The sequence below is a fragment of the Ambystoma mexicanum genome, chromosome 10 (genome assembly GCF_040938575.1).
Source record: "Ambystoma mexicanum isolate Mex_15411 chromosome 10, UKY_AmexF1_1, whole genome shotgun sequence".
NCBI classification, from domain to species: domain Eukaryota; kingdom Metazoa; phylum Chordata; class Amphibia; order Caudata; family Ambystomatidae; genus Ambystoma; species Ambystoma mexicanum.
Window position 1 is genome coordinate 302,421,921 of NC_090932.1, and position 22,541 is coordinate 302,444,461.

Below are 22,541 nucleotides of genomic sequence, written 5' to 3' on the forward strand. Positions count from 1 at the left end.
ACGGGTGTTGGGGGGCCCTTGTGGTGTGGGCTGCCTGCAGGGTATGGTCACGGGTCTTGGGGGGGGGGCCCTTGTGGTGTGGGCTGCCTGCGGGGTATGGTCACAGGTCTTGGGGGGGCCCTTGTGGTGTGGGCTGCCTGCGGGGTATGGTCACAGGTCTTGGGGGGACCTTGCGGTGTGGGCTGCCTGCGGGGTATGGTCACAGGTCTTAGGGGGGCCCTTGTGGTGTGGGCTGCCTGTGAGGTATGGTCACGGATGTTGGGGGGACCCTTATGGTGTGGGCTGCCTGCAGGGTATGGTCACGGGTGTTGGTGGGGCCCCTGTGGAGTGGGCTGCCTGCGGGGTATGGTCACGGGTGTTGGGGGGGGCCCTTGTGGTGTTGGCTGCCTGTGAGGTATGGTCACAGGTTTTGGGGGAGCCCTTGTGGTGAGGGCTGCCTGCAGGGTATGGTCACGGGTTTTGGGGGAGCCCTTGTGGTGCGGGCTGCCTGCGGGGTATGGTCACAGGTTTTGGGGGGGCCCTTGTGGTGTGGGCTGCCTGCGAGGTATGGTCACTGGTCTTGGGGGGGCCCTTGTGGTGTGGGCTGCCTGCGGGGATGGTCACGGGAGTTGGGGGGGCCTTGTGGTGTGGGCTGCCTGTGTTGTGTGTTCGTGGCTGATGGCTGCACGTGCAACCCTTTCCCCGCGATATGGCTGGTGCGAGCGCGGTATGTGATTTGGCTTGGGTGCGGACGGGATACATGCACGCCTTTCCATGCGATTTGGCTGGTGCAAGTGCGGTACGCGATTTCGCTGGGGTGCGGACGGGGTACGCGCTGGCCTTTCCACACGATTTGGCTGGTGCGAGATGGTTATGCTCTGATTTTTCACGTGATTACGATGGGGTTGAGGGGGCTGTGTGCTGGGCCACGGATGGTGCAGGGCATTGCACCGTATTGGGCATTTCACTGGCTTTTTCCTGCACACAGGGTCGTGTTGGGGGCATTACTGGCGCTGCTTGCTGTTCATTGAGCCACGGCTACTGATGCTTCGGGAAATCCATGAATATGCGTGCAGCGCAATTGCTGGTTTGCGCCACAGCTGGCGCGCGCATGGCGCACGCGCCTTCTCGGGGCACAGCACTTGCGCTGCTTCTGCGCTGGATTCTATGAATTGGGCCCTAAAAGTCATAATTTGATACAAAGACTGGGAAGAATATCCTGCAGTGAAAAGGTACTTTGAAGACTGAAAACAAGTGTAACAGAGCTTGCGCCAGGCAGAAGCCATAGTGGGGCTAGTGTGCAAGCCTTGCCGTTTTCCTTTTAGTTAGGTGTTTTCTAAAGTGGTAGGGCCAGTTAGTTGTTTAGGATTCAAACTGAAGACTTTTTGCTTTGGACTTGACGAGCACCCCTAGCTTTTGTTTCGCTAGGCAGGAAACCTCCCTCATAGCTGTAGGGAAAGTAAGAACGTTTTTTTCTTATTCAAATAAAACTTTGTAAACATGACCCAATGCAGTCTGAGTCCTTCTTCTGGTTCACCACAAGTGCAGGCAGCTAGGAGAAGAGCACATGCAATCTTCCGAGGAAAGGAGGTCAAATGGCAAGTGGGGGAGTGGAGCAAAGCCAGCACAGAGGAGAGCGAAGTACAGGCGGTAATTAGGATACATTATTATAGGTACCACTCTGGGAGGTGGGGGGTGGGGAGGCAGGGCAAGCAGCCTTCTGAGGAGGACATTCAGCACTTTTGTAACAAAAGTACAAGCAGCAACGACAAGAGGGGAAGAAACAGCACAGTGGATAATCAACAATAAGCAACGCTCTGGTGAGACACAACAGCAGGGACACATTGGCAAGAAGAGCACAGAAAGAACCATTCTATTGAATAGAGAGAAGCACTTGTGGTTCTCTGGAGTGGCACTCACAATAGACCAGAGATCAGACAGGCAACGAATACTGGAAAAGGCACTCACGTGGGTACAGGATTTTGGTGTTTAGCATTGGCAGGTTGTCCCGGTTTCCTGTCTGCGCAGGAAGTGATGCAGAGCTCCCCTGGGACAGATTTCCCTTGTTGATGAGCCTCTCACATGGTGATTTAGACACTAAAATCCAAAATGGAATATAGGTAAGAATGAAATCAATAACCCACATGTCAAATTACACACATGGTGCTCTAGGATCTTTCAAGAAGAGGATTCAGTTTGCTAATCAGTGGCTTCAATTTGGAAATTAATGTTTGGAATCGAGGCAACCAAAATTGTGTGTATGCTTTCTTCTCTATGGTTTTTCAAGCAACACACCCATGGAATTATGAGGGAGTGGCTTAAGTGTCCATTTTAGAACGAGGCCTCTGATGAGTGACATGGCGAGGGGCAGTATATCCTAAAGGTGCACATTACCTTTTCGATAATTCCTTCCTTTGGAAAGTTCTGTGGTTGCACTGTGAGATGAGTGTAAGCACACCTGGTCTTCATTCAAGTCCTTCCCATCCTCAGTGAAATGCTCTAGGAGTAGGCCATCCTGCTCCTGCGTCTGCGCGTTCTGCTCATCAACGGCTGAAGACAGACACATAATTGACATCTGATCAATGCACATTCTGCAAATTTCAAATGCACTGATTTCTATCGTATCAAGTAGATCTTAGCCTACATATAGCACTACACATCTCCATCAAGTCAAGAACATACTGACGTACTATACAGGGGATTGGCTTAGATCCATCTCATCATGGAATTGTACCTAGAAATATTTCCAGGAACTACCTCCACTGATAGTGAAAATGATGAGCAGCCCCACCAGCATCGTCTCACATCAAATATTGCCATGTCTTTTCTATTTACGAGATTTAATCGCCTTAGCAATTTTTACAAGATACTAGTGCAGAAAAAAAGAAGATGAATGATCAGGAGTGTAACAGGAGAGAAAGAGAAGTTATTAAAGTTGGACTGCTCCACTCAAATGAATTGTCTTTAGAGCAACATGTATGGTTGAACCTAAGTGGTGGTGAGTGTTGCATTAGTCGTTTTATCTGAAAGAAAAATCAATTCTAGAATAGGTATTGCCATTACCTCAAGTACATCATAACCCTATTTATTTTTCCGATTTGATTTTGCACACACTTCAAGCAGAACTTAATCTGACCTAAAGCATCTTAAACATTTGTACTATTAACTTTAACTACTACCATCATACAAGCAATTATACCCATCACATCAACCTGTCGTCACTGGTCAAGAATCATTTTGTTTGTAAAATTCCTCCATTACATCACTCACATCATGATCTGTCACACTAGCTCTCTTCGTCAAATTCCTCAGCAAGGTTTATTAAGGCAGTTTTTTAACAATCCTCTGTCGAGAGGTCAACAACCACTGACCTTAATGGGGGGCTAACATTTGGCAAGAAGGGGAAGCCAAACTTCTCTTAAGGTATGTAATGAGGACAGCGCAACAAAGCTTAACTCTCAGGTAAGGGCAGCTGGCTTATACAAAGGTACAATTATCTGACACACATATCTCTAGAACATACACACCACAATGATATACTGAAAAGTATATAATTCAATTATGTTACACATCTATTTGTCCAGTCAAAAACGTACTTCACACAATTTACAGTATTAAAAGAAATACATAGTATACTATCAAAACAGTGAATGTCTAAAGGGACCCTCCTCTCCCCACTACCTATATGTGGGTATAGGCACCTAAAACACGTGAATCAAACAACCTAGCAAGAAGGTAAAATCCCTATCAGGCCTGCATAATTAAGTACACTGACCTATACACACCACCCACCCTTATTGTGTATGGTAGTTCCTAGATGAGGGGTCAGGGACTAACACATATAGGTTAGGGGTGGCAGAAATGGAAACCAGATATTTGTAACCTACAGGTAAAATAGTCCCAAACGCCCCTACCGCCAACACTGACACAACACATTATTTTAGGACATAGTAGTAAAATAATATGAATGCACATATGGAACAAGTTACTTACCTGTAGCTATTGTTTTCCAGCATGGGTCTGGCATTGATTCACATGCTCATGAATATTCCCTGTTGTCAATTTCACTTACAAACTGTATTTTTCCTCTAAAACAATCACTGTTCTCTGGGTCATACTGCCCCATCCAATGACAGTCCTCTCCCTGAGCCCCTCCTCTGGCAGCCATCTTCAGATTTAGTAAGCATGTAAAGTAGCAGTATGACCAAGAAGAGCCGCAGAGAGGACGGATGGAGGGTTTGCATGTGAATCCATGCCAGACCCATGTTGGAGAACAATAGTTACAGGTAAGTAACTTGTTCCTTCTCCAGCATGGGGTGTGGCATGGATTCACATGCTCATGAATAACAAATACATAGCAGTACAACATTACACAACAACAGGAGGTGGCAAGGCTCAACAGAAGCAATTGACTTTCCTTTCTCCGACCTGGATGAGCCCCTTCCCTCTGCTCCCCATTACCCTCCACCTGCGCTGGACTGCCAATACTGATGCGCTTCAATGGGGGTAAGGAATCTGCAAAATTGGAAATTTCATTCGTGATGCGACGAGCGACCCTGCAAATTGTGTCAAAATGCACCTTTCCATCGTGCGTGCATACTTTGCTTTGTTTGTTGTGCATTTCCGCACTCCTTGCATTACCCACTTGGGTAGACATTATTAGAGCAATTGACTTGCCTGTTACCATCATGCCTTCCAAGATGGCCGTTTTTCGGTTTCATTGTGAATGTTGCTTCCATCTTCTGGGCCAGCTCCTGCCTCCCTCTCCCATTGGTTGCCTTGGGCCCCTTTAGCCAATGGCTGCAACCGGGAGGCGGGAGCCGGCCACACTGTCGAAGGCTCACTACGAGGCCCTCCCTCCATCCACCCTTCTCACTTTCCTTTCTCCGACCTGGATGAGCCCCTTCCCTCTGCTCCCCATTACCCTCCACCTGCGCTGGACTGCCAATACTGATGCGCTTCAATGGGGGTAAGGAATCTGCAAAATTGGAAATTTCATTCGTGATGCGACGAGCGACGCTGCAAATTGTGTCAAAATGCACCTTTCCCTTGTGCGTGCATACTTTGCTTTGTTTGTTGTGCATTTTCGCACTCCTTGCATTACCCACTTGGGTAGACATTATTAGAGCAATTGACTTGCCTGTTACCATCATGCCTTCCAAGATGGCCGTTTTTCTGTTTCATTGTGAATATTGCTTCCATCTTCTGGGCCAGCTCCTGCCTCCCTCTCCCATTGGTTGCCTTGGCCCCCTTTAGTCAATGGCTGCAACCGGGAGGCGGGAGTCGGCCACACTGTCGAAGGCCCACAACAAAGGCCCTGTCCACCGCGGTAAGCCGGATCGCCTGCCCCTCCGTGAGTGTCTGTGTGCCCCCCTGCCCCGCCGTGAGTGTCTGTGTGCCCCCCTGCCCCGCCGTGAGTGTCTGTGTGTCCCCCTGCCCCGCCGTGTCTGTGTGCCCCCCTGCCCCTCCGTGAGTGTCTGTGTGCCCCCCTGCCCCTCCGTGAGTGTCTGTGTGCCCCCCCTGCTTGCTCCCCCCATTTGCTCTGCGTTTCACCTCCCTTCCTGCCTCCTCCCTTCCCCCCCCTCCTTCACTTCCATCCTCTTCCACTACCTTCCTACTCCCCCCCCCATCTTCATTCTCCCTCCTCTCTGACTTCACCCTCCTAGCACTTACTCCTATCATCTGTTCCTTGACTCTTGATAGCAGCTTGTCGGTCTCCCCTCCTCCCCCCTTGTTCTCCCCTTCACCTGCTCTTCAAATTTGTCACCGACATTTTTGCTTAGTAGCGTGCCTTGTTCTCCTTCCCCCTCCGTCTCCTGCCCCCCCTCCCACCCCGCCTCTTGTTTACCACCTGCACTGCGTAAATTGTCGTCAGACATAGTAATGTTACTGCTTGCTTTGTTCGCCTTCCTATCCATTACCTCCTGCCTTACTTGTTCTATGCACTTGCACTATCAGAAATGTCGACAGACCTATTATGATAGTTATTTTCACATTCTGTATTGCTTCAAGGACTTTTGCTGAATGTAACTGTATTTTCCTATGTCCTCCTCCCTCCTTGAAGCGCTTTGAAACACATTGTGTATAGGCGCTATATAAATAAACTATCATATCATATCATGACTCTTACCTCTGGAACAGACTCACCTCAAGTGAACAGGTTACGTAGCACTGCTTGGCCAACTCTGAACCCCTCCCTGGAATCGCTGATGAAACAGTAGAACTTCGTGAAGGTGTGCGTGGACCTCCACGTAGCAGCCCTGCAGATGTCCAGCAGGGGCACACCAGACAGAAACGCCGTCATTGCAGTGATCACTCTGGTGGAGTGGGCTCTCAGACAGCCGGCCAGCAGTCGGTTGACAACCGATGACAGTGCGTGATGCAGCCGGAGAGCCACCTTGAGATGGAAGCCTTGGACAAGGCCTTCCCATGGTTCAGGACCAAAGTTCATGAACAGCTGAGAAGTCTTCGGAAAAATCTTCGTGCGTGCCACGTAGAACTTCAGGGCACGAGCAACGTCCAGAGAGTGCAAGGTCCTTTCAGCTCAGCCTGTGACGAAGGCTTTGGGAAAAACACAGGTAACACCAAATTCTGACAGAACGTTTGGCATGAAAGAGGGGTGCGTCCGCAGCACCACCCTCGGTTCGTTGAAAGTCAGATATGACTGCTTGCAGGACAGGGCCTGGATCTCCCCCACTCTCCTGGCAGAGGTGATGGCCACAAGGAAAGCAGTTTTCCACAAGAGGAACTTGAGAGGGCCTCATGCATAGGCTCGAAGGGGACCCACATGACCCTTGTCAGCACTACGTTGAGTTCTCACGCCAGGGCAGGTGCCTTCACCGGTGGGAAAGATTGAAACAGTCCATTGAGGAACTCCTTGACGAGTCGATGAGACAACAATGAAGATTTTCCTGGAGACCTGGTGTAGTGGGAGATAGCCGCCAGATTCACTTTGATGGAGGCGTGTGCCAGTCCGGCCTTGGCCAAGGGTAACAAGTACGGAAGAATCTGGGGGCCGTGACCCTCATTGACAAAATCTTTCGAGACCAGCATCCCGTCACAAAACGCTTCCATTTGTGACAATAGCATTTCAAAGTCGATGACGCCCTGGCCTTGGCAAGGACTTCCCTACAGTCCGCCGGCAACTCGTATCCTCCAAACTCTAGGGCTGCAGGAGCCAAGCCCTCAGGTTCAACAACTCCAGGTTGCGGTGAAGGATTGTGCCTCCTTCTCTGGTGAGAAGATCCGGAACCACTGGCAGCTTGACCAGAGGCAACGCTGACAGGCTGAAAAGGTCCGGATACCAAATCTGCCTCGGCCACGCCGGGGCAATGAGTATCATCCTGCATTGGCACTGTCTGAGTGCATTGATGACTCATAGCGCGAGAAGCAACAGAGGAAACGCATACAGAAACAGGCCGTCCCACGGGAAGGAGAATGCGTCCCCCAGGCTCCTTGGCTGGTGGAATCTGCTGGCAAAGTTCTGGCATTTGGAGTTCGCCGCGTTCGCAAACAGATCAATCTGGGGCCTGTCCCACTTGACGAAGATGCAGTCCACCTGGTCCTGCCGAAGTTCCTACTCATAGCAGGAGCGCAATTCCCTGCTGAGGGAGTCTGTGATGGTGTTCTTGACTCCTGCTAGGTGAAGAGGGACGAGGAACATCCCCTGTCTAACGGCTCAGTGTCACAAATCCTGCGCTTCTTTGGAGATAGCCGGGGATCGAGTGCCCCCCTGTTTTCTGATGTAGAACATCGTGGAGGTGTTATCGGTGAAGATCCTCAACACCTTGCCCTTCAGAGAAGGAAGGAACGACTTGAGGGCCCAGAACATGGCCTGTAGCTCCAGGATATTTATATAGAGATCCTTCTCCTGTGGCAGCCAAAGGCCTCTACCATGCAGACGTCCAGTGTGGGCTCTCCAGCCCTCCAGAGAAGCGTCTGGGGTGACTGTTTCCTGTTATAGAGGGGTTCTGAAAACCTGTGCCTTGGCCGATGCTGGAGCGAACACCACACCATTGTATCGCCTGACAGAACTCCTCGTTGAGCGGGAACTTGTCCGTGAAACTACCGGACACTTGAACCCAGCGAGCGTCCAGGAACTCCTGAAGAGGACGCATCTGTAACCTGCAGAGCTGGATAAGGTAGATGGAAGACGACATCGTGCCGAGCAGCGACTTGATGGTTTACACTGTGGGGGTCTTCATTGACAACAGGCGTTGCATTGTCCCCTGAATGGCCGCTACTCTCCTCTGAGGGCGACGCTAGGCAGGAGACTGTGTTGAGTCTGGCTCCTAGGAACATCACGTTCTGCAATGGTGTCAAGCAGGACTTCGGATAATTCATGGAGAATCCCATATCCATCAGCAACCGGACTGTCGTCTCTGTGTGTTCGACGGCTAACTCCTGCAAGCTGGCACAGATAAGAGCCAGTCGTCGAGGTACAGGTACACATGTATCCCCATAAACGCAGAAGGGCCGACACCAGTGCCAGGCACTCCGTGAACACCCTGGGGGCCAACTTCAAGCCGAAAGGAAGGGCCTTGAACTAGTAGTGCCGTCCTCGCACTACGAAGCATAGAAACTTTCAGGTTTTCTTTTTTTATTTATGAACGGGGACGTGGAATTAGGTGTCCACTAGGGCCAGCAACGTCAAGAAGACTCCTTCTTCCAGTTGTCCGAGCACGGGCTGCAACGTGACCACCCTGAATTTTTGGGACTTGAGGTATTTGTTCAGACGTCGTGGGTCCAGGATGAGCCTCCAGCCTCTGGTCTTCTTTTTGACCAAAACATATCTGGAATAGACTCCGGAGCCAGCTCTATCGCCCCTTTTCGTAGCATGGCCCGTACCGCTAACAAGAGCTAAGGGATGTGCTGCTCCTGCCGGGTAACCGGATGGATCTGCAGACACTTGTGCTGAAACTCCAGGGTATGTCCTTGGGCGAGAGCGCTGTGAGAAACCTGAGGGTATTCTCCCGTAGGATACTTGGAAACTCTACCACCCCTCTCTTTTGACACAAACACTTTCTCGCATCATGACAGACAACTGACTAAAAACAAAGCCGTTATCCCAACATATTCCGGCACAAGGGTCAGGCAGAGTCAGCAAATTGACAGCAACCACTGTGAGAAACCTGAGGGTATTCTCCCAAACAGACCTCGAGAATCCCTTATTCAGGTGGCCAGGGAAGGGCAGGCTCTCTCAGATCCCAACCCTGGGGGTAGATGAGCGAGGAAGGATCACCTGGGTAGGGGAACTCGGGGTAATGCTTGAGGGAATGCCCCAGGTGAGCCCCGGTATTATACTCCAAAAATGTTATTGTGTGGATTAAATTCTTTTATCCTATTGTGATTTTTGTACAACTAATAAAATATGTGAATTTGATTATTTACCTGACTATGCCTCTTATCACCCCCCCACCCACCTGAGTCAATTAGATTTTTGAATAATTGTATTTATCTGTGTGACCTCCAGTTCTGTTTTTGTATTATATATAGTTCCCCTGGTCCACGGGGTAGGAGATACCCATCCTTTTTGCTTCATTTAAAGTGCAACCTTTTAGCGGCATGGGTTATATAATTTTTGAGACTATACCTTTTTGTTTCTGAGTACTGACTTTGGATGTTCTTTGGGCTGTGTCCTTTTCCTCTATTGATTTTCTTACCATGGCAGCAGCAGACGTAGTGGCTTTCGGCGAAGAACAACTAGCTGAAGCTATTAATGTACCTTCTTTTATTGACTGTATCGAAGATGCTACTACTTTAGGTGATGGCTCTACTGTCACCAGTGACAGCATTCTGAAACTTAAAAAGAAAAAATTCAGAACTGAAATGCATAGCCACCTATTGACCGAGTATCTTAAAAAAATATAATTCCCCAGGGCCTCCTGGTTCGGAATGAGCCCGGTCTTTTTATAGATGATGAAGAATATGAGACACTTTTTTCTGGTGTTGTGACTAAATGTAGTCGCGACTGGATGTTGCTGACTATAAACACGGTTCTCAAAAAAGTTCAGTTATAGGAGAAGAAATAGATAAAGCGGAATTGGCGTTTGCTTTAGACACCACCATTATGAACATCAAGGAGAAACTTGAACTCATTGAAAAATACACTCAAGAGTTTGTCAAAATTACCACCAGTAAAAAAATTGACAAACTAAGAAAAGACATCCAAGCTTTTTCTAAAGAGGTGGCGTATCCCAATCTTTCTTCATCTTACCTAGGCACCGGCCATTGGCGGGACTCTAATACACAACAATACGGATTTACTTTACCGCAAAAAAGAGTCATATTTTCTGATACTTGATCAGGCGGCAGTGGGTCCCAACCTGGCAAAAACTCTAGGGGCCACCAAGGCCGTAATCGAAATAGGGGACATAAAAGGGGTAGGGGGAGACCATATTGGTATTATCAAAATTATACTCAACAACCGAATTTTGGCCCACAGGGGCCAAATATTGCTTTCCCCCCCAACCTCCCTTTTCCACCCCCAGACCAAGGGGCCCCCTCCAATACCCAACTACTTCGAAACCCGGAGACAGACATACAGAAGGTAGCTAAACCTTCAAGACCATTGAGCGAGAAAGAAATAACAGTGTTAGAAAAGGGATTTTCTTTTGTTCCCATGAAAAACCCCACCAAAATGGAAGTTGAAATCAAGCTACATAGCCTTTTCCGTAAAATACACCTAAGGGATTTTTTTGGTGATAAGGACTTTGCTGACAGGAATGATGATCTATATACTCCGTTCAAATGTAAGTCCTCGTTTACATTCACCCTTCAAATGGTTTCAAACGAAATTGCCATCTTCGAAAAAAAATTGTACTCAGGGATTTCAATTCCATCTATAATGATCCCCATGAACTAAGACAGGGACCCTGCTTTAATTTTACCAAACAAGAATGGCTTAGCTTACAAGAACTTAAACACGATCCTGCTATTGTAATTAAACAAGCTGATAAGGGGGGTGGTGTGGTTGTATTGGACTCTGACCAATATGACGACGAAGTTACGCGCCAACTTAACAATCTAACATTTTACTGCAAATTAAGAGGGTACCAAACGGAAAGTATAAGGAAGAAAATTCTGGGAGTTGCTTTGCGTGCCCGTGATGAAGGGGCCATTAATGAAAAGGAGTTTCTGTTTTTGGCGGCCAAGGGCACCAGAACTCCTTTGATTTACATCTTACCGAAAATTCACAAAGACTTATTAAACCCGCCCGGACGCCCTATAGTGTCTCTTTGCAGTTCAGTGTTGGAACCCATTGGTCAATTTTTAGATTTTTTCCTTAAACCACTAGCAGCATCCACAGATACTTATCTTGCCAACACAACGGATGCCATTACACATCTGGAAAGTTTACCTTTTGATTCCAACACAGACATCTTATTAACATTGGATGTGAAATCGCTCTATTCCAATATACCCCAGTTGGAATCCCATCACGTTATCAAGGAATTTTCGGATCTCAGACCCGGGGGGCAACAAATTTCGAGTGACCTACTAATAGAGTTATTGGAAATAGCTTCATCTAAAAACTACTTCCAGTTTAAATCTACCTATTATTTACAAATCAAGGGTACGGCTATGGGGGCAGCTTTTGCCCCCAATTATGCCACTGTCTATATGTGGCACTTCGAAAAGCTATTTGTCCTGATACCAACCCTTTCAGATCTGCCATCAGACTTTACAAGCGGTACATTGATGATATCATCATTGCATGGGACCCTTCTAAAGGCGACCATTTTGAGTTCCTTACATGGTTAAATACATTGAACATCAACCTTAAATTCACCATGTCTGCAAGCAATTCATCTTTACCATTCTTAGATCTTCTGGTTAAAGATGGAGGCGGACACATTATTGTGGATTTGTATCAAAAAGAGACTGACCGTAACCCGATTCTCAGATTCGATAGCTTTCACCCTCAATCTCTGCGTGAAAGTATACCATATGGCCAGTTTTTGAGGGCCAGGAGAAACTGCACCAGGGTAGAAGACTATACAACACAGGCAGATATTATTCAAGACAGGCTTTGTGCACATGGATACCCTTCCCATCTACTGAGACAATCTCGCAAAAGGGCCAAATATCAACATCGGGAAACCCTTTTGACTAAGCCAAATCGAGATAACATTACCAAGGACAGAATAGTATGCGCTATGACCTTCAATACCCACCATCATGAAATCAAGAAATTCGAAACATTGGCACTTCCTTCAAATGAATATTCCCAGTTTACAATGCCCCCTTTAAGCATTTAAAAAGGGCAAAAACTTAAAAAATTGGCTCACTAGAGCAGATAGAGCATCCATCGCTCCCAAACAGAATACCCTGACAAGTTTATGGGGGGCCACTACCATTGGGGGGCCACTACCATTAGGGGCCACTTTCCATGTGGTTCCTGTAATCAATGTACATATACTTCAGCTTGTTCTACAGTTACTATAAATGGCAAAATATGGCAATTGAAGCAACACACCACATGCAACACAAAAATGTTATCTAAGTTATATTTTGCCCTTTTCAAAAAACATATATTGGGAAAACATTGAGACCCGTTAAGCTGAGGATCGGAGAACATAAATAAAAAATACAGACCAAGACTCTCACAGCTCCTTTAGTGACTCACTTTCTAGATAACAATCATAGTTGTAACGATTTGACATGGTTGGTTCTTGAAAAAGTGTCAGGCATAGACGCCACCAATACAGCATCCAGATTGGCACAACGCGAACAGTGGTGGATGTACAATACCCACAGTTATGATCTAGGCCTAAACCGTCAAGAAGAGTGGCTACATTGTATTCCATGAGACCTTCCATTACATCCCTAGAGAGATAGCTTTTCTTTTTAGGTGTTTGGGAAGATTCCCTGGAAGACACCCTGGACAATTTCTTGTCGGATTTCCTCGTCTTAGACCTTCCCCTGTCACTTTTTTTGTGCGTAGGGGCATGGTCTTCATCAGACATTTTTGAGGGGGTCTGGGCCGCATTCTCACATTTATTTATCATCGATGCTTGAAACGCTTTCCAATTTTTAGGGGAGTCATGCTTTGTTGGACATGTAATAACTTCCTCAGATGTAGTTGAGGACGAGGGAGAGTGGTGTCGTCCTTTCTTTGCTTTTTTGGACGAAGAAGAAGAGGACTTTATCGATCTACTCCTCGACTGTCATGATGCCTACCCCCGGACATCCAGACCAAGTCCATCAGTTCAGGGAGCAGGCATCCAGACACCTATTGAAAACCCAGCCACCCCGGCTGGGGGTTATCTGGGTTCAGTCCTGGCGCCGTAGTCGCCAGGGTCATATATGGGATCAGTCCTGGCGCAATAGGCGCCAGGCTCATATGAAGAAACTTACCTCATGCAGACCATGCTGCAAAGAATCCAAGCCAACGTGAGGCCTGGAAGGAACTACTTTGTTTCAGGGACTATTTTTTACTCGGGTGTGGTCTTGGGGAACTTCTTACCTGTGACTACTTTGGAGGCTATTTAAACCATGCCCGATGAGCAGCACAAGCTTCGAGTTATTCTGCATCCTGAAGCGTAACGCTCACCGTGCCTGTCTGTCCAGCATCCAGTCTTCTGCCACGCCCGCCTCGAATCCGGAGCTCCTAGAAAGAAGGGAAATAAGAAGAAAAGGTTAGAGCAAGAACATTACCTTCATTCTTCATCTGATCCTGGATCCTTCGCGCACCTGAACAAGGAAAAGACTTTATTTTGTGCGCATCGCACCGCAGGCTGCAACGCCGCGCTAAACTTACCAGTCTTCACAGTACCTCCTCGACCCGGCGTTGCTCCATCATTCATCGCCGAACTCCCGGCACCTAAGGGGACGAAGAAAGACAATAAGGTGAGCCGAGAAAACCAACAAAGGTGGTAGGAGTTGCGGACAAAAGCCCTCTAGAGCCGGACTCGGGGAAACAACCACGCCCGACAAGCGTAGAGATCCGCTTGCCGAGCTTAAAAAAGGACACTCAGACCTCGCACCTAATTGTGCCAATGGTTCTTATTGATCCAAGGCAGCCATCACGTATACACGCAGAGAGCGCATACATTGATAGCGGGGCCATCGGAAATTATATGGACCACGAATTGGCTACAAGGATGAACCTGCCTCTTTGCAAAAAGACCACAACTGATGTCATCACCACTGTCGATGGGACGGAAATTGCCTCTGGGCCAGTAACTCACTCCACTACAGAGGTGAAGCTGTTGGGTCAAGATGGGCATCGAGAAAGCATTGTGTTTGACTTAATCAATGCCCCGCAGTTCCAAATAATTCTGGGAATACCGTGGTTGCAAACACATAATCCTTGTATTGATTGGCGAGAGAAGAGAATGACCTTCCCGGATTGTGCACACACCGGTTACCTGGAAAAAACCTTGAATAAAGGCTTGGCCACAGTCGTTACTCCAATTGTGCAGTTACCTCAGGAATATCAAGAATTTCAGGATGTTTTTCAGAAAGAACAGGCAAACACGTTGCCGCCTCACAGATCATACGATTGTCAGATCGATCTTTTATCGAGTGCACAACCTCCATGCAGTAGGATCTACGCCCTTACGGAGCCCGAAAACCGTCATCTACGACAATACCTGGATCAATACCTTGCTAATGGATTCATTGGTCCATCCAAGTCCCCCGCAGCCTCAGCTTTATTCTTCGTGCCCAAAAAGGAAGGTGACCTTAGAACGTGCATAGATTACCGCGCATTAAACCAAATTACAGTAAAAAAACGATACCCATTGCCTCTGATCCCCGAATTACTGGACCAAGTAAAGGATGCTTGTATCTACACCAAGTTAGATCTCTGAGGGGCATATCATCTGGTACGTGTAAAGAAAGGCGACAAATGGAAGACTGCCATTCGCACCAAGTATGGATTGTTCGAATATCAGGTGATGCCTTTCGGGCTGTGCAATGCACCAGCAGCCTTCCAGTATTTTATGAACGATGTCCTTCGAGAACTCATTGACGTCTGTGTTGTAGTATACATAGACGATATCCTTGTGTGCCCCTCCTCAGAATCAGACCATGTTAAGCACGTTTGTGCCGTTCTTGAAAAACGACGCCAGCATAAGTTATATGCAAAATTGGAAAAATGCGTTTTTCACTCTACAGAAGTCAAATTCCTTGGATTTATCCTGACCCCAAAAGGAGTTCGAATGGACTCTCGAAAGGTGGACGCAATCCTCAAGTGGCCATCACCTAGTTCACTTAAAGCAGTACAAAGCATGCTTGGATTTGCTAATTTCTACCACAGATTAATTCCAGAATTCTCATATATTGTACACCCTATCACAGCACTCTTGCGAAAGAATAAGCGCTTCCTATGGACCGAAGAGGCTGAAAGGGCCTTCCAAGAACTAAAATTGAAATTCACGTCTGCACCTGTTCTAAAGCACCCACGCCCTGAACTTCCATACATAGTTGAAACTGATGCATCCAGTTTAGCCATGGGGGCTGTTCTTTCCCAGAAGGATCCTGAAACCGGCCAACTTCATCCAGTAGCATTCTGGTCAAGAAAGTTTTCGGCACCCGAATTAAACTATACAGTTACCGATAAGGAGTTATTGGCCATCAAATCTGCATTCAAGGCTTGGCGGCATTATCTTCTCGGTGCCAGGCATACCATCACTGTAATCACCGATCTCAGGAATTTACAATATTTGAAGACAGCCAAGGCCCGAACATCACGTCAACTTAGGTGGGCCTTGTTCTTCGCGGAATTCGATTTTGTTATTACTTATCGACCAGGTTGTAAAAATGGCAAAGCAGATGCCTTATCTCATATAGGAATGGGAGAAGCATATTCGAACCCTGAACCGGTGCCTATAATTTCGGAGAAAAGAATCCTTGGTATAACTACTTTACAAACTCTAGAAGACATTCATTTGAAGATCCAACAACTTTTCGATCCAGCTGCCTTGCAGGAATGGCTAAAGAAAGGCCAAGATTATTCAGTCATCGATGAACTACCCTACTATCAAGGTCATCAATTCCTACCACACAAGGAACTACAAGAACTAGTTATCTCCAATGATCACAATGCTTTGATTGAGGGACACCCAGGAATTGCAAAAACAGAGGCCAAAATTAAAAGACAATTCTGGTGGCCCACCTGGTGAAAAGACGTAAAGTCATTTGTGCAATCTTGTGGTATCTGCGCCCAGAACAAGAGTCTGAAGAAGAAACTAGCTGGTCTTTTACAACCTTGGGATATTCCGCCTACACCATGGCACACCTTGTCCCTAGATTTTATTACTGACCTTCCTCCATGTAGTGGATTTAACACCATTCTAGTTATAGTGGATCTTTTTTCCAAAATGGCTCACTTTATTCCTTTAAAAGGATTACCTTCAGCTTCAACTTTGGCCAAGGCATTTCTTGAAAACATTGTCCGAATACATGGATTTCCTTCCGTGTTGGTCTCTGACCAAGGTAGTCAGTTTATTTTGCAGTTTTGGAGGAAATGCTGTCAATTGGCACAAATCGACGTGAGGTTATCAACCAGTCATCATCCCCAGACCGATGGTCAGACCGAGAGGACCAACCAGACTCTTGAGCAATACCTCCGTTGCATGTTACACCAAACCCAAGGCAATTGGAAGGATATTTTATGGATTTCCGAATACGCATACAACAACTCTGTACATTCAGGAACCGGACAAAGCCCATTTTATACTATATATGGGCATCATCCTCGGACCTCAGAACTCGACTCGCCCCAACACTTGGAAATGCCCGCAGTGAACCATCTACACGCTACTATTACACAAGCCTTTAAGGAGGCAACTGAACATTTGAAACGAGCAAAAGAAAAATACAAGAAAAATGCAGATCAACATAGAAGTGAAGCCCCACAATACCAGGTTGGAAATCAAGTTTGGCGAGCTACAAAAAACCTACCTCTAAAAGGAACTCGGACCTTTAACCCTAGATATTTGGGACCTTACACCATTAAAGCCATTATCAACCCGGTGGCCGTCAAATTGGAATTACCTTCTAATATGCGAATACATCCCGTCTTTCACGTTTCACTTCTGAAGCCAGTACAACCCGGAACCACGTTAACCAAACCACCCGACCCCATCCTAATAGACGGGGAACCCGAATTTGAAGTAAAAAATATCCTGGACTCTAAGATGGTCAAATCACAACTTTTTTATATAATTGACTGGAAGGGTTACGGGACACAAGAAAGGTCTTGGGAGCCCAGTGACCACGTTCATGCACCTCGATTGGTGGAAAGATTCCATCGAAATTTCCCAGACAAACCAGGACCAAGGCGAAGAAGATCTTAGGAGGGGCTTTGGGGGGGGGGGGGAGTGCTGTCATGATGCCTACCCCCGGACATCCAGACCAAGTCCATCAGTTCAGGTAGCAGGCATCCAGACACCTATTGAAAACCCAGCCACCCCGGCTAGGGGCTATCTGGGTTCAGTCCTGGCGCCATAGGCGCCAGGCTCATATATGGGATCAGTCCTGGCGCCATAGGCCAGGCTCATATGAAGAAACTTACCTCATGCAGACCATGCTGCAAAGAATCCAAGCCAACGTGAGGCCTGGAAGGAACTACTTTGTTTCAGGGACTATTTTTTACTCGGGTGTGGTCTTGGGGAACTTCTTACCTGGGACTACTTTGGAGGCTATTTAAACCACGCCCGATGAGCAGCACACGCTTCGTGTTATTCTGCATCCTGCAGCGTAACGCTCACCGTGCCCGTCTGTCCAGCATCCAGTCTTCTGCCACGCCCGCCTCGAATCTGGAGCTCCTAGAAAGAAGGGAAATAAGAAGAAAAGGTTGGAGCAAGAACATTACCTTCATTCTTCATCTGATCCTGGATCCTTCGCGTACCCGAACAAGGAAAATTATTTTGTGCGCATCGCACCACCAGCTGCAGCACCGCGCTAAACTTACCAGTCTTCACAGTACCTCCTTGACCCCGCGCTGCTCCATCATTCATCGCCGAACTCCCGGCACCTAAGGGGACGAAGAAAGACAATAAAGTAAGCCGAGAAAACCAACAAAGACAATTTCTATCATCACTATAGACTTACCGAGTTACCGCCGGAGATATTATTCTTCTACACGCCACATCGTCTTACGCTGCACCTGTAAGGAGAGAGAAAGCAACAGGTTAAGCACAGGCATTTTTTACCGGACAGTGTTGGATAACACAGACTCTTACCTAAACGCAATCAGCTGCTACGAGAACAACCTCCTCTCGAATCAAGCTGCAAGACAAAGGAAGGAATCGGACAAGAGTGAATAACAGACATTTTGAACTCTTAAGAACCAAATACTCACGGCTCCTCGCCACGTACCTCGGAGTCAATATTCGTCTGGAAATCACCCAATTCCTTCGGACCAGTGAAGTAACTGGTTATCTACGCGCCCCTGCACTCCACGCAGGATGGAGAGCTCATCATTCAAAACCATAAGGTGAGACTGGTGAAAGGGAATATCGGAGGTGATTAGTGGGAAGACGGTGGGGGTGTGCTCGCTCAATCCACGGGTGGCTAATTCCTTTTCTCCGCTTTCAGGAGAATACTCCTACGGGTCAAGCAGACGAAATTGAGCAGGCCAGTCCAGTCCAGTCAGTCATCTCTGCACTACAATTCACGTTGGCAGAGGTCGCAGCTATCCAGTTCCGACCGTCGCCCCTATGGGAGCCAGGTGAGCGTAACATCGACCTGGATTTTTTATGCCGTTTTGTCCAAGACTCAGCCGAGTCTTTCTTCCCTCTCGAAGAAAACTTTGAGGATTCCTCCCCCACGCCATTCGAAGAAGACGACATAATTCGTTATAACTGAAGCGCCGTTTTATCTCGATCCGAAGCGAAGCTAACGGAAAAACAAAACTGAAGCCAACGGGCGCGCTCGAGGCATTTATACAACGTATGACGTCGGTGCTCGACGGATGCCGCCAAGGTACATCGACGCCGCCGCCTCGAGTGGAGCACCCTCTGGTGGAGAGAGAAAAAATTTCCAAAGCAGCAAAGCTGAAGGTAAGGATATATCTAAGATGAGGAATACGTGGGAGGACACAATCCATTCGAAATATACTTACGAGCCAAGCTAACGTAATCCCTAAAGGGCTCATACTACGTTACCTTACCAGGGTTAGTCCCCTTCGACTTTCGTTTGGATGGCTGTCGTTTACATCCATCGAGATGCGGCTTCCATATAATTGAAAAATGTGGCAATTTTTCTTTCCATCTTGCTCCCCATTTGAGTTCTGGGTTTTTCCCTGCTTGACATGTGATGGCCATTTAATATTGTAATGGCTGTTCCGTTTACTTGCCTGGTTTTCTATTACGGCCCTTTCTACATGCGCTTGCCTTTATTTTTTTCATTTTAGAGGCAGTACCTGCGGCTGTATATTTCCACTATAGCGTGGATAGTGACTTCTTTGAGCTATTTGCACGAACTTGAACTCCACGAACTTGGTATAGCAGACGGGCATACTTTTGATCTTGTGACCTATGGACTCCATTAGTTTTTACAAGGTTAGTGTGGGGTTCATATATGCAGCCTTTTGCACGTTTCTTGTCAGTTACTCAGTACAATTAGGTCAGGAATCTGGGATTATGTTTTTAAGTCCCTTTTTTTCTGATTTTTGTCTCCACAGATGAATAACCCGTTATCATCAGTGTATTTTTGGGCAGCACGAATGAAATAATTACCTTCTGCGTCCCCCTATGGACCCTTCAAGGTGAATTTGGTTAATTTGAATTTGGTAGTCCTAAAAATTGAACTTTACTGGGTGTTGGGTGTGTGTAGAGTCATGGTCAGGCTTAGTCAAATATTTTTTTTTAACAAGAAGTTGGTTTATATATCTTTTGTTTTTTGCATCAGCATTCTACTAGAGTTCCAGATCTTCCATCAAAATCGAAACACAGCATATCAGCTATTACGTGACCGTCTGGTGTATTGCTATTTTTTATGCTAAAAATGTTGTGGGCTGTCTAAAGATTAACTGTTATGTCATTAGTGTGCCCTGATGAAGAAGACTCTCGGCTTTTTTATTTTTGGACTTAATTAGGTTGGTTCTTTGGTCGTCGAAACTACGTTTATGATGATATTTTGTAAATGAGATACTCGTAGTAGGCACTTAGCACTTTTTGATAGTTCTTCTGCACTGACTTCTATCCACTGTTTTAGACACACAGCGGCTAAATGTATTACACTTAGCAGTGCCCCATCAGACAGTTTTTAGATTTTTTCTAGAACTTTTTTGATAAATAATATGTATTTATATACATTTAAAAAAATGTTATTGTGTGGATTAAATTCTTTTATCCTATTTTGATGTTTGTACAACTAATAAAATATGTGAATTTGATTATTTACCTGTCTATGCCTCTTATCAACCCCCCACCCACCTGAGTTAATTAGTTTTTTGAATAACTGTATTTATCCGTGTGACCTCCAGTTCTGTTTTTGTATTAAACTCAGGCAATTGACCAGAATTACACACACCTGATGGCCCTAAAATAAAAGTGGAGCATGAGGGCACAATACGAGCAAGGCAGACCAAATGAGAGAGCTCACTCAGCACGGCAGTTCAAAAGAAGGAGAAAGACGGCACAAACCAATAGATTGCCAAGGAGAGAAACGACCTTGCCGTTTCCGAGCAAGGCCCCTGAAACCTCCACAAAAGCAATTGTAAGACGGCTAACAATAGCCAGCGTGTGTTGCAGCAGATCTCAACGGTACGCAAGGCCCTCCTCCACTGATAACCAAGCCAGGGAGAGACGCTTGGCACAGTGGTACTTGGCTTTACTGCAGAAACAAGAAAAGTCAAGCGGTTCATCACAGCTGGTGAGTCGAGAGGAGAGCGATAAGAAACCAAACTGTGTTGAACAAAAGTAGCATGTAGCTAATTGAAGAAAGTACGAAGAACTGTTAATGTGCGAAGGGAAAGCCAGCTACAAAGGCGTCAGGCACCACATGAGTGCTTACCCTATTGTTGAAACTATTGTTACCAGAAGGCCTTGGGAAAGGCGTGAGAGGAGGGTCAAATTGGTCATACGGGGGTCTAGCAAAATCCTCTGTATAGTCGAAAGTCTTTGACCGGCAAATGAAGGTAAAGCTATGTGAAGTGAATCACGCACCATGTGATTTGCAAAAGTTGGCAAAAGTAAACCCGGCGGAGGGATGCCAATGAAAAGGGGCAAAGTCTGAAGTCCCAGTATACAGTATGTTGACAAGAGTGAACCCGGCAGAGTGTTAGGCAGAAACCTGTGCAGTTCCCTTAGGGACCACTGCAAAAGGCTTAAGACTACAGGTGTTGGCAGTAAACCCAATTGGTAGCAGTCTGTACCACCCAGATTTACCTGGTAGCTGTGGCTGAGCAGCTTGACTTCTCTCAAGAAGAGTTAGACAGTATATAGAGTATACAAGATAGGTACCAAAATACAGTAGCACAAGCAAACACTGACCAGAGCTTTGGTATCAAGTATATAATTATTTATTTAAAGACACACTTAGAAACACTCTAGCACTATTATTATAAGCAAGTTCAAAAACACAGTCACTATTAATATATGTACATCCCTTATTCCTTATTAGACAAGTCTTAGTTAACACCACTTATTTCCAGAGGTGAGCGCTTAACTAAAGATGGCACTCCAATAAATTTAAGAAAAACGGAGGGAAAAGGCCGAAATTAGGAACAGCACACAACACAATACTTTAGAAGCACTCAGCAAGGCAGGAAAGTCAAAGTCTACTTGTGAAAATAAAGTTTAGAGGACAGGCTCCCTCTTGGAGAGAGTAGAACACCAATGTGCCCAAGATCACACAGTTTCAAAGGCTTGGAAAGTCTTGCAGAGAGTTTAAAAGGGAATCAGTTCAGCTCAGAAAAGTTCAGTTAGCCAGCCTAGGGCCGACCCAAGTGGTAAGTTGAGGATTTACGAGACACCCCACACAGACCGTTGGGAGGGAAGCCAGGCGGACACAGTACCTTGAAAGTGGAGAGAATCCTCCAGCGGGGGCAGTTGTTCCTGGCAGTGGATGCAAGTCACGGCGTCGTCCAGAGGAAGAGATGATCTCGACGTGGAGGAAAGCTGAAGGTCGTTGCACTGCCAGGGAAGAAACCAGCCGTGGAGTTCTCCGGTAAAAAGATACTAGCCTTTTATTCGCGGTAGTGGAAAAACGTGGTATCCCGGTTGCCGGGGTGCTTGGCACAGGCAAGGCAGCCACGAGATGATCCGGGAATGCGAAAAGGCGGGCAAACTGGTTATCCCCACCAGTCAAAGGAAGAAGACTCTTCGGGGTGAAGATCTCCTCTGTCATTGGAAGAAGTGGTGAGTCCGTTCAGCAGGGCTCCACCGGTGGTGTCATCGTTGCAGGTCGGCTCAGCTTCTCCCTCTTCGGATTCTTTGGTCTTGTGGCGATGTCTGAAGTCCCAGTCCCCAAAGCCCTGCTTTTATGCAGAAAACCCCCATTCATCAGTCCTAGCTGTCACTCAAACATGCTAAGTGGTGAGCCGGCCGGCTCACCACTGGGGCAATCACACAAGAGTGCGACTTGAGTTGCCGAGGCAACTCAGT

The 22,541-nt window shown here is 46.9% G+C and overlaps 1 protein-coding gene across 2 annotated transcripts in view; it reads right to left on the reverse strand.

The window, feature by feature from the left end:
• Nucleotides 1–22,541, reverse strand: part of DGKD (diacylglycerol kinase delta) — a 1,999,080-nt gene that overhangs the window by 796,341 nt on the left and 1,180,198 nt on the right. For both annotated transcript variants that reach the window (XM_069617880.1, XM_069617879.1), the window contains exons 16-17: nucleotides 2,374–2,529; nucleotides 1,948–2,076 (exon numbers count right to left, since the gene is read on the reverse strand). In XM_069617880.1, the coding sequence (XP_069473981.1) occupies nucleotides 1,948–2,076; nucleotides 2,374–2,529 (285 nt within the window). The remainder of the gene's footprint in view (nucleotides 1–1,947; nucleotides 2,077–2,373; nucleotides 2,530–22,541) is intronic.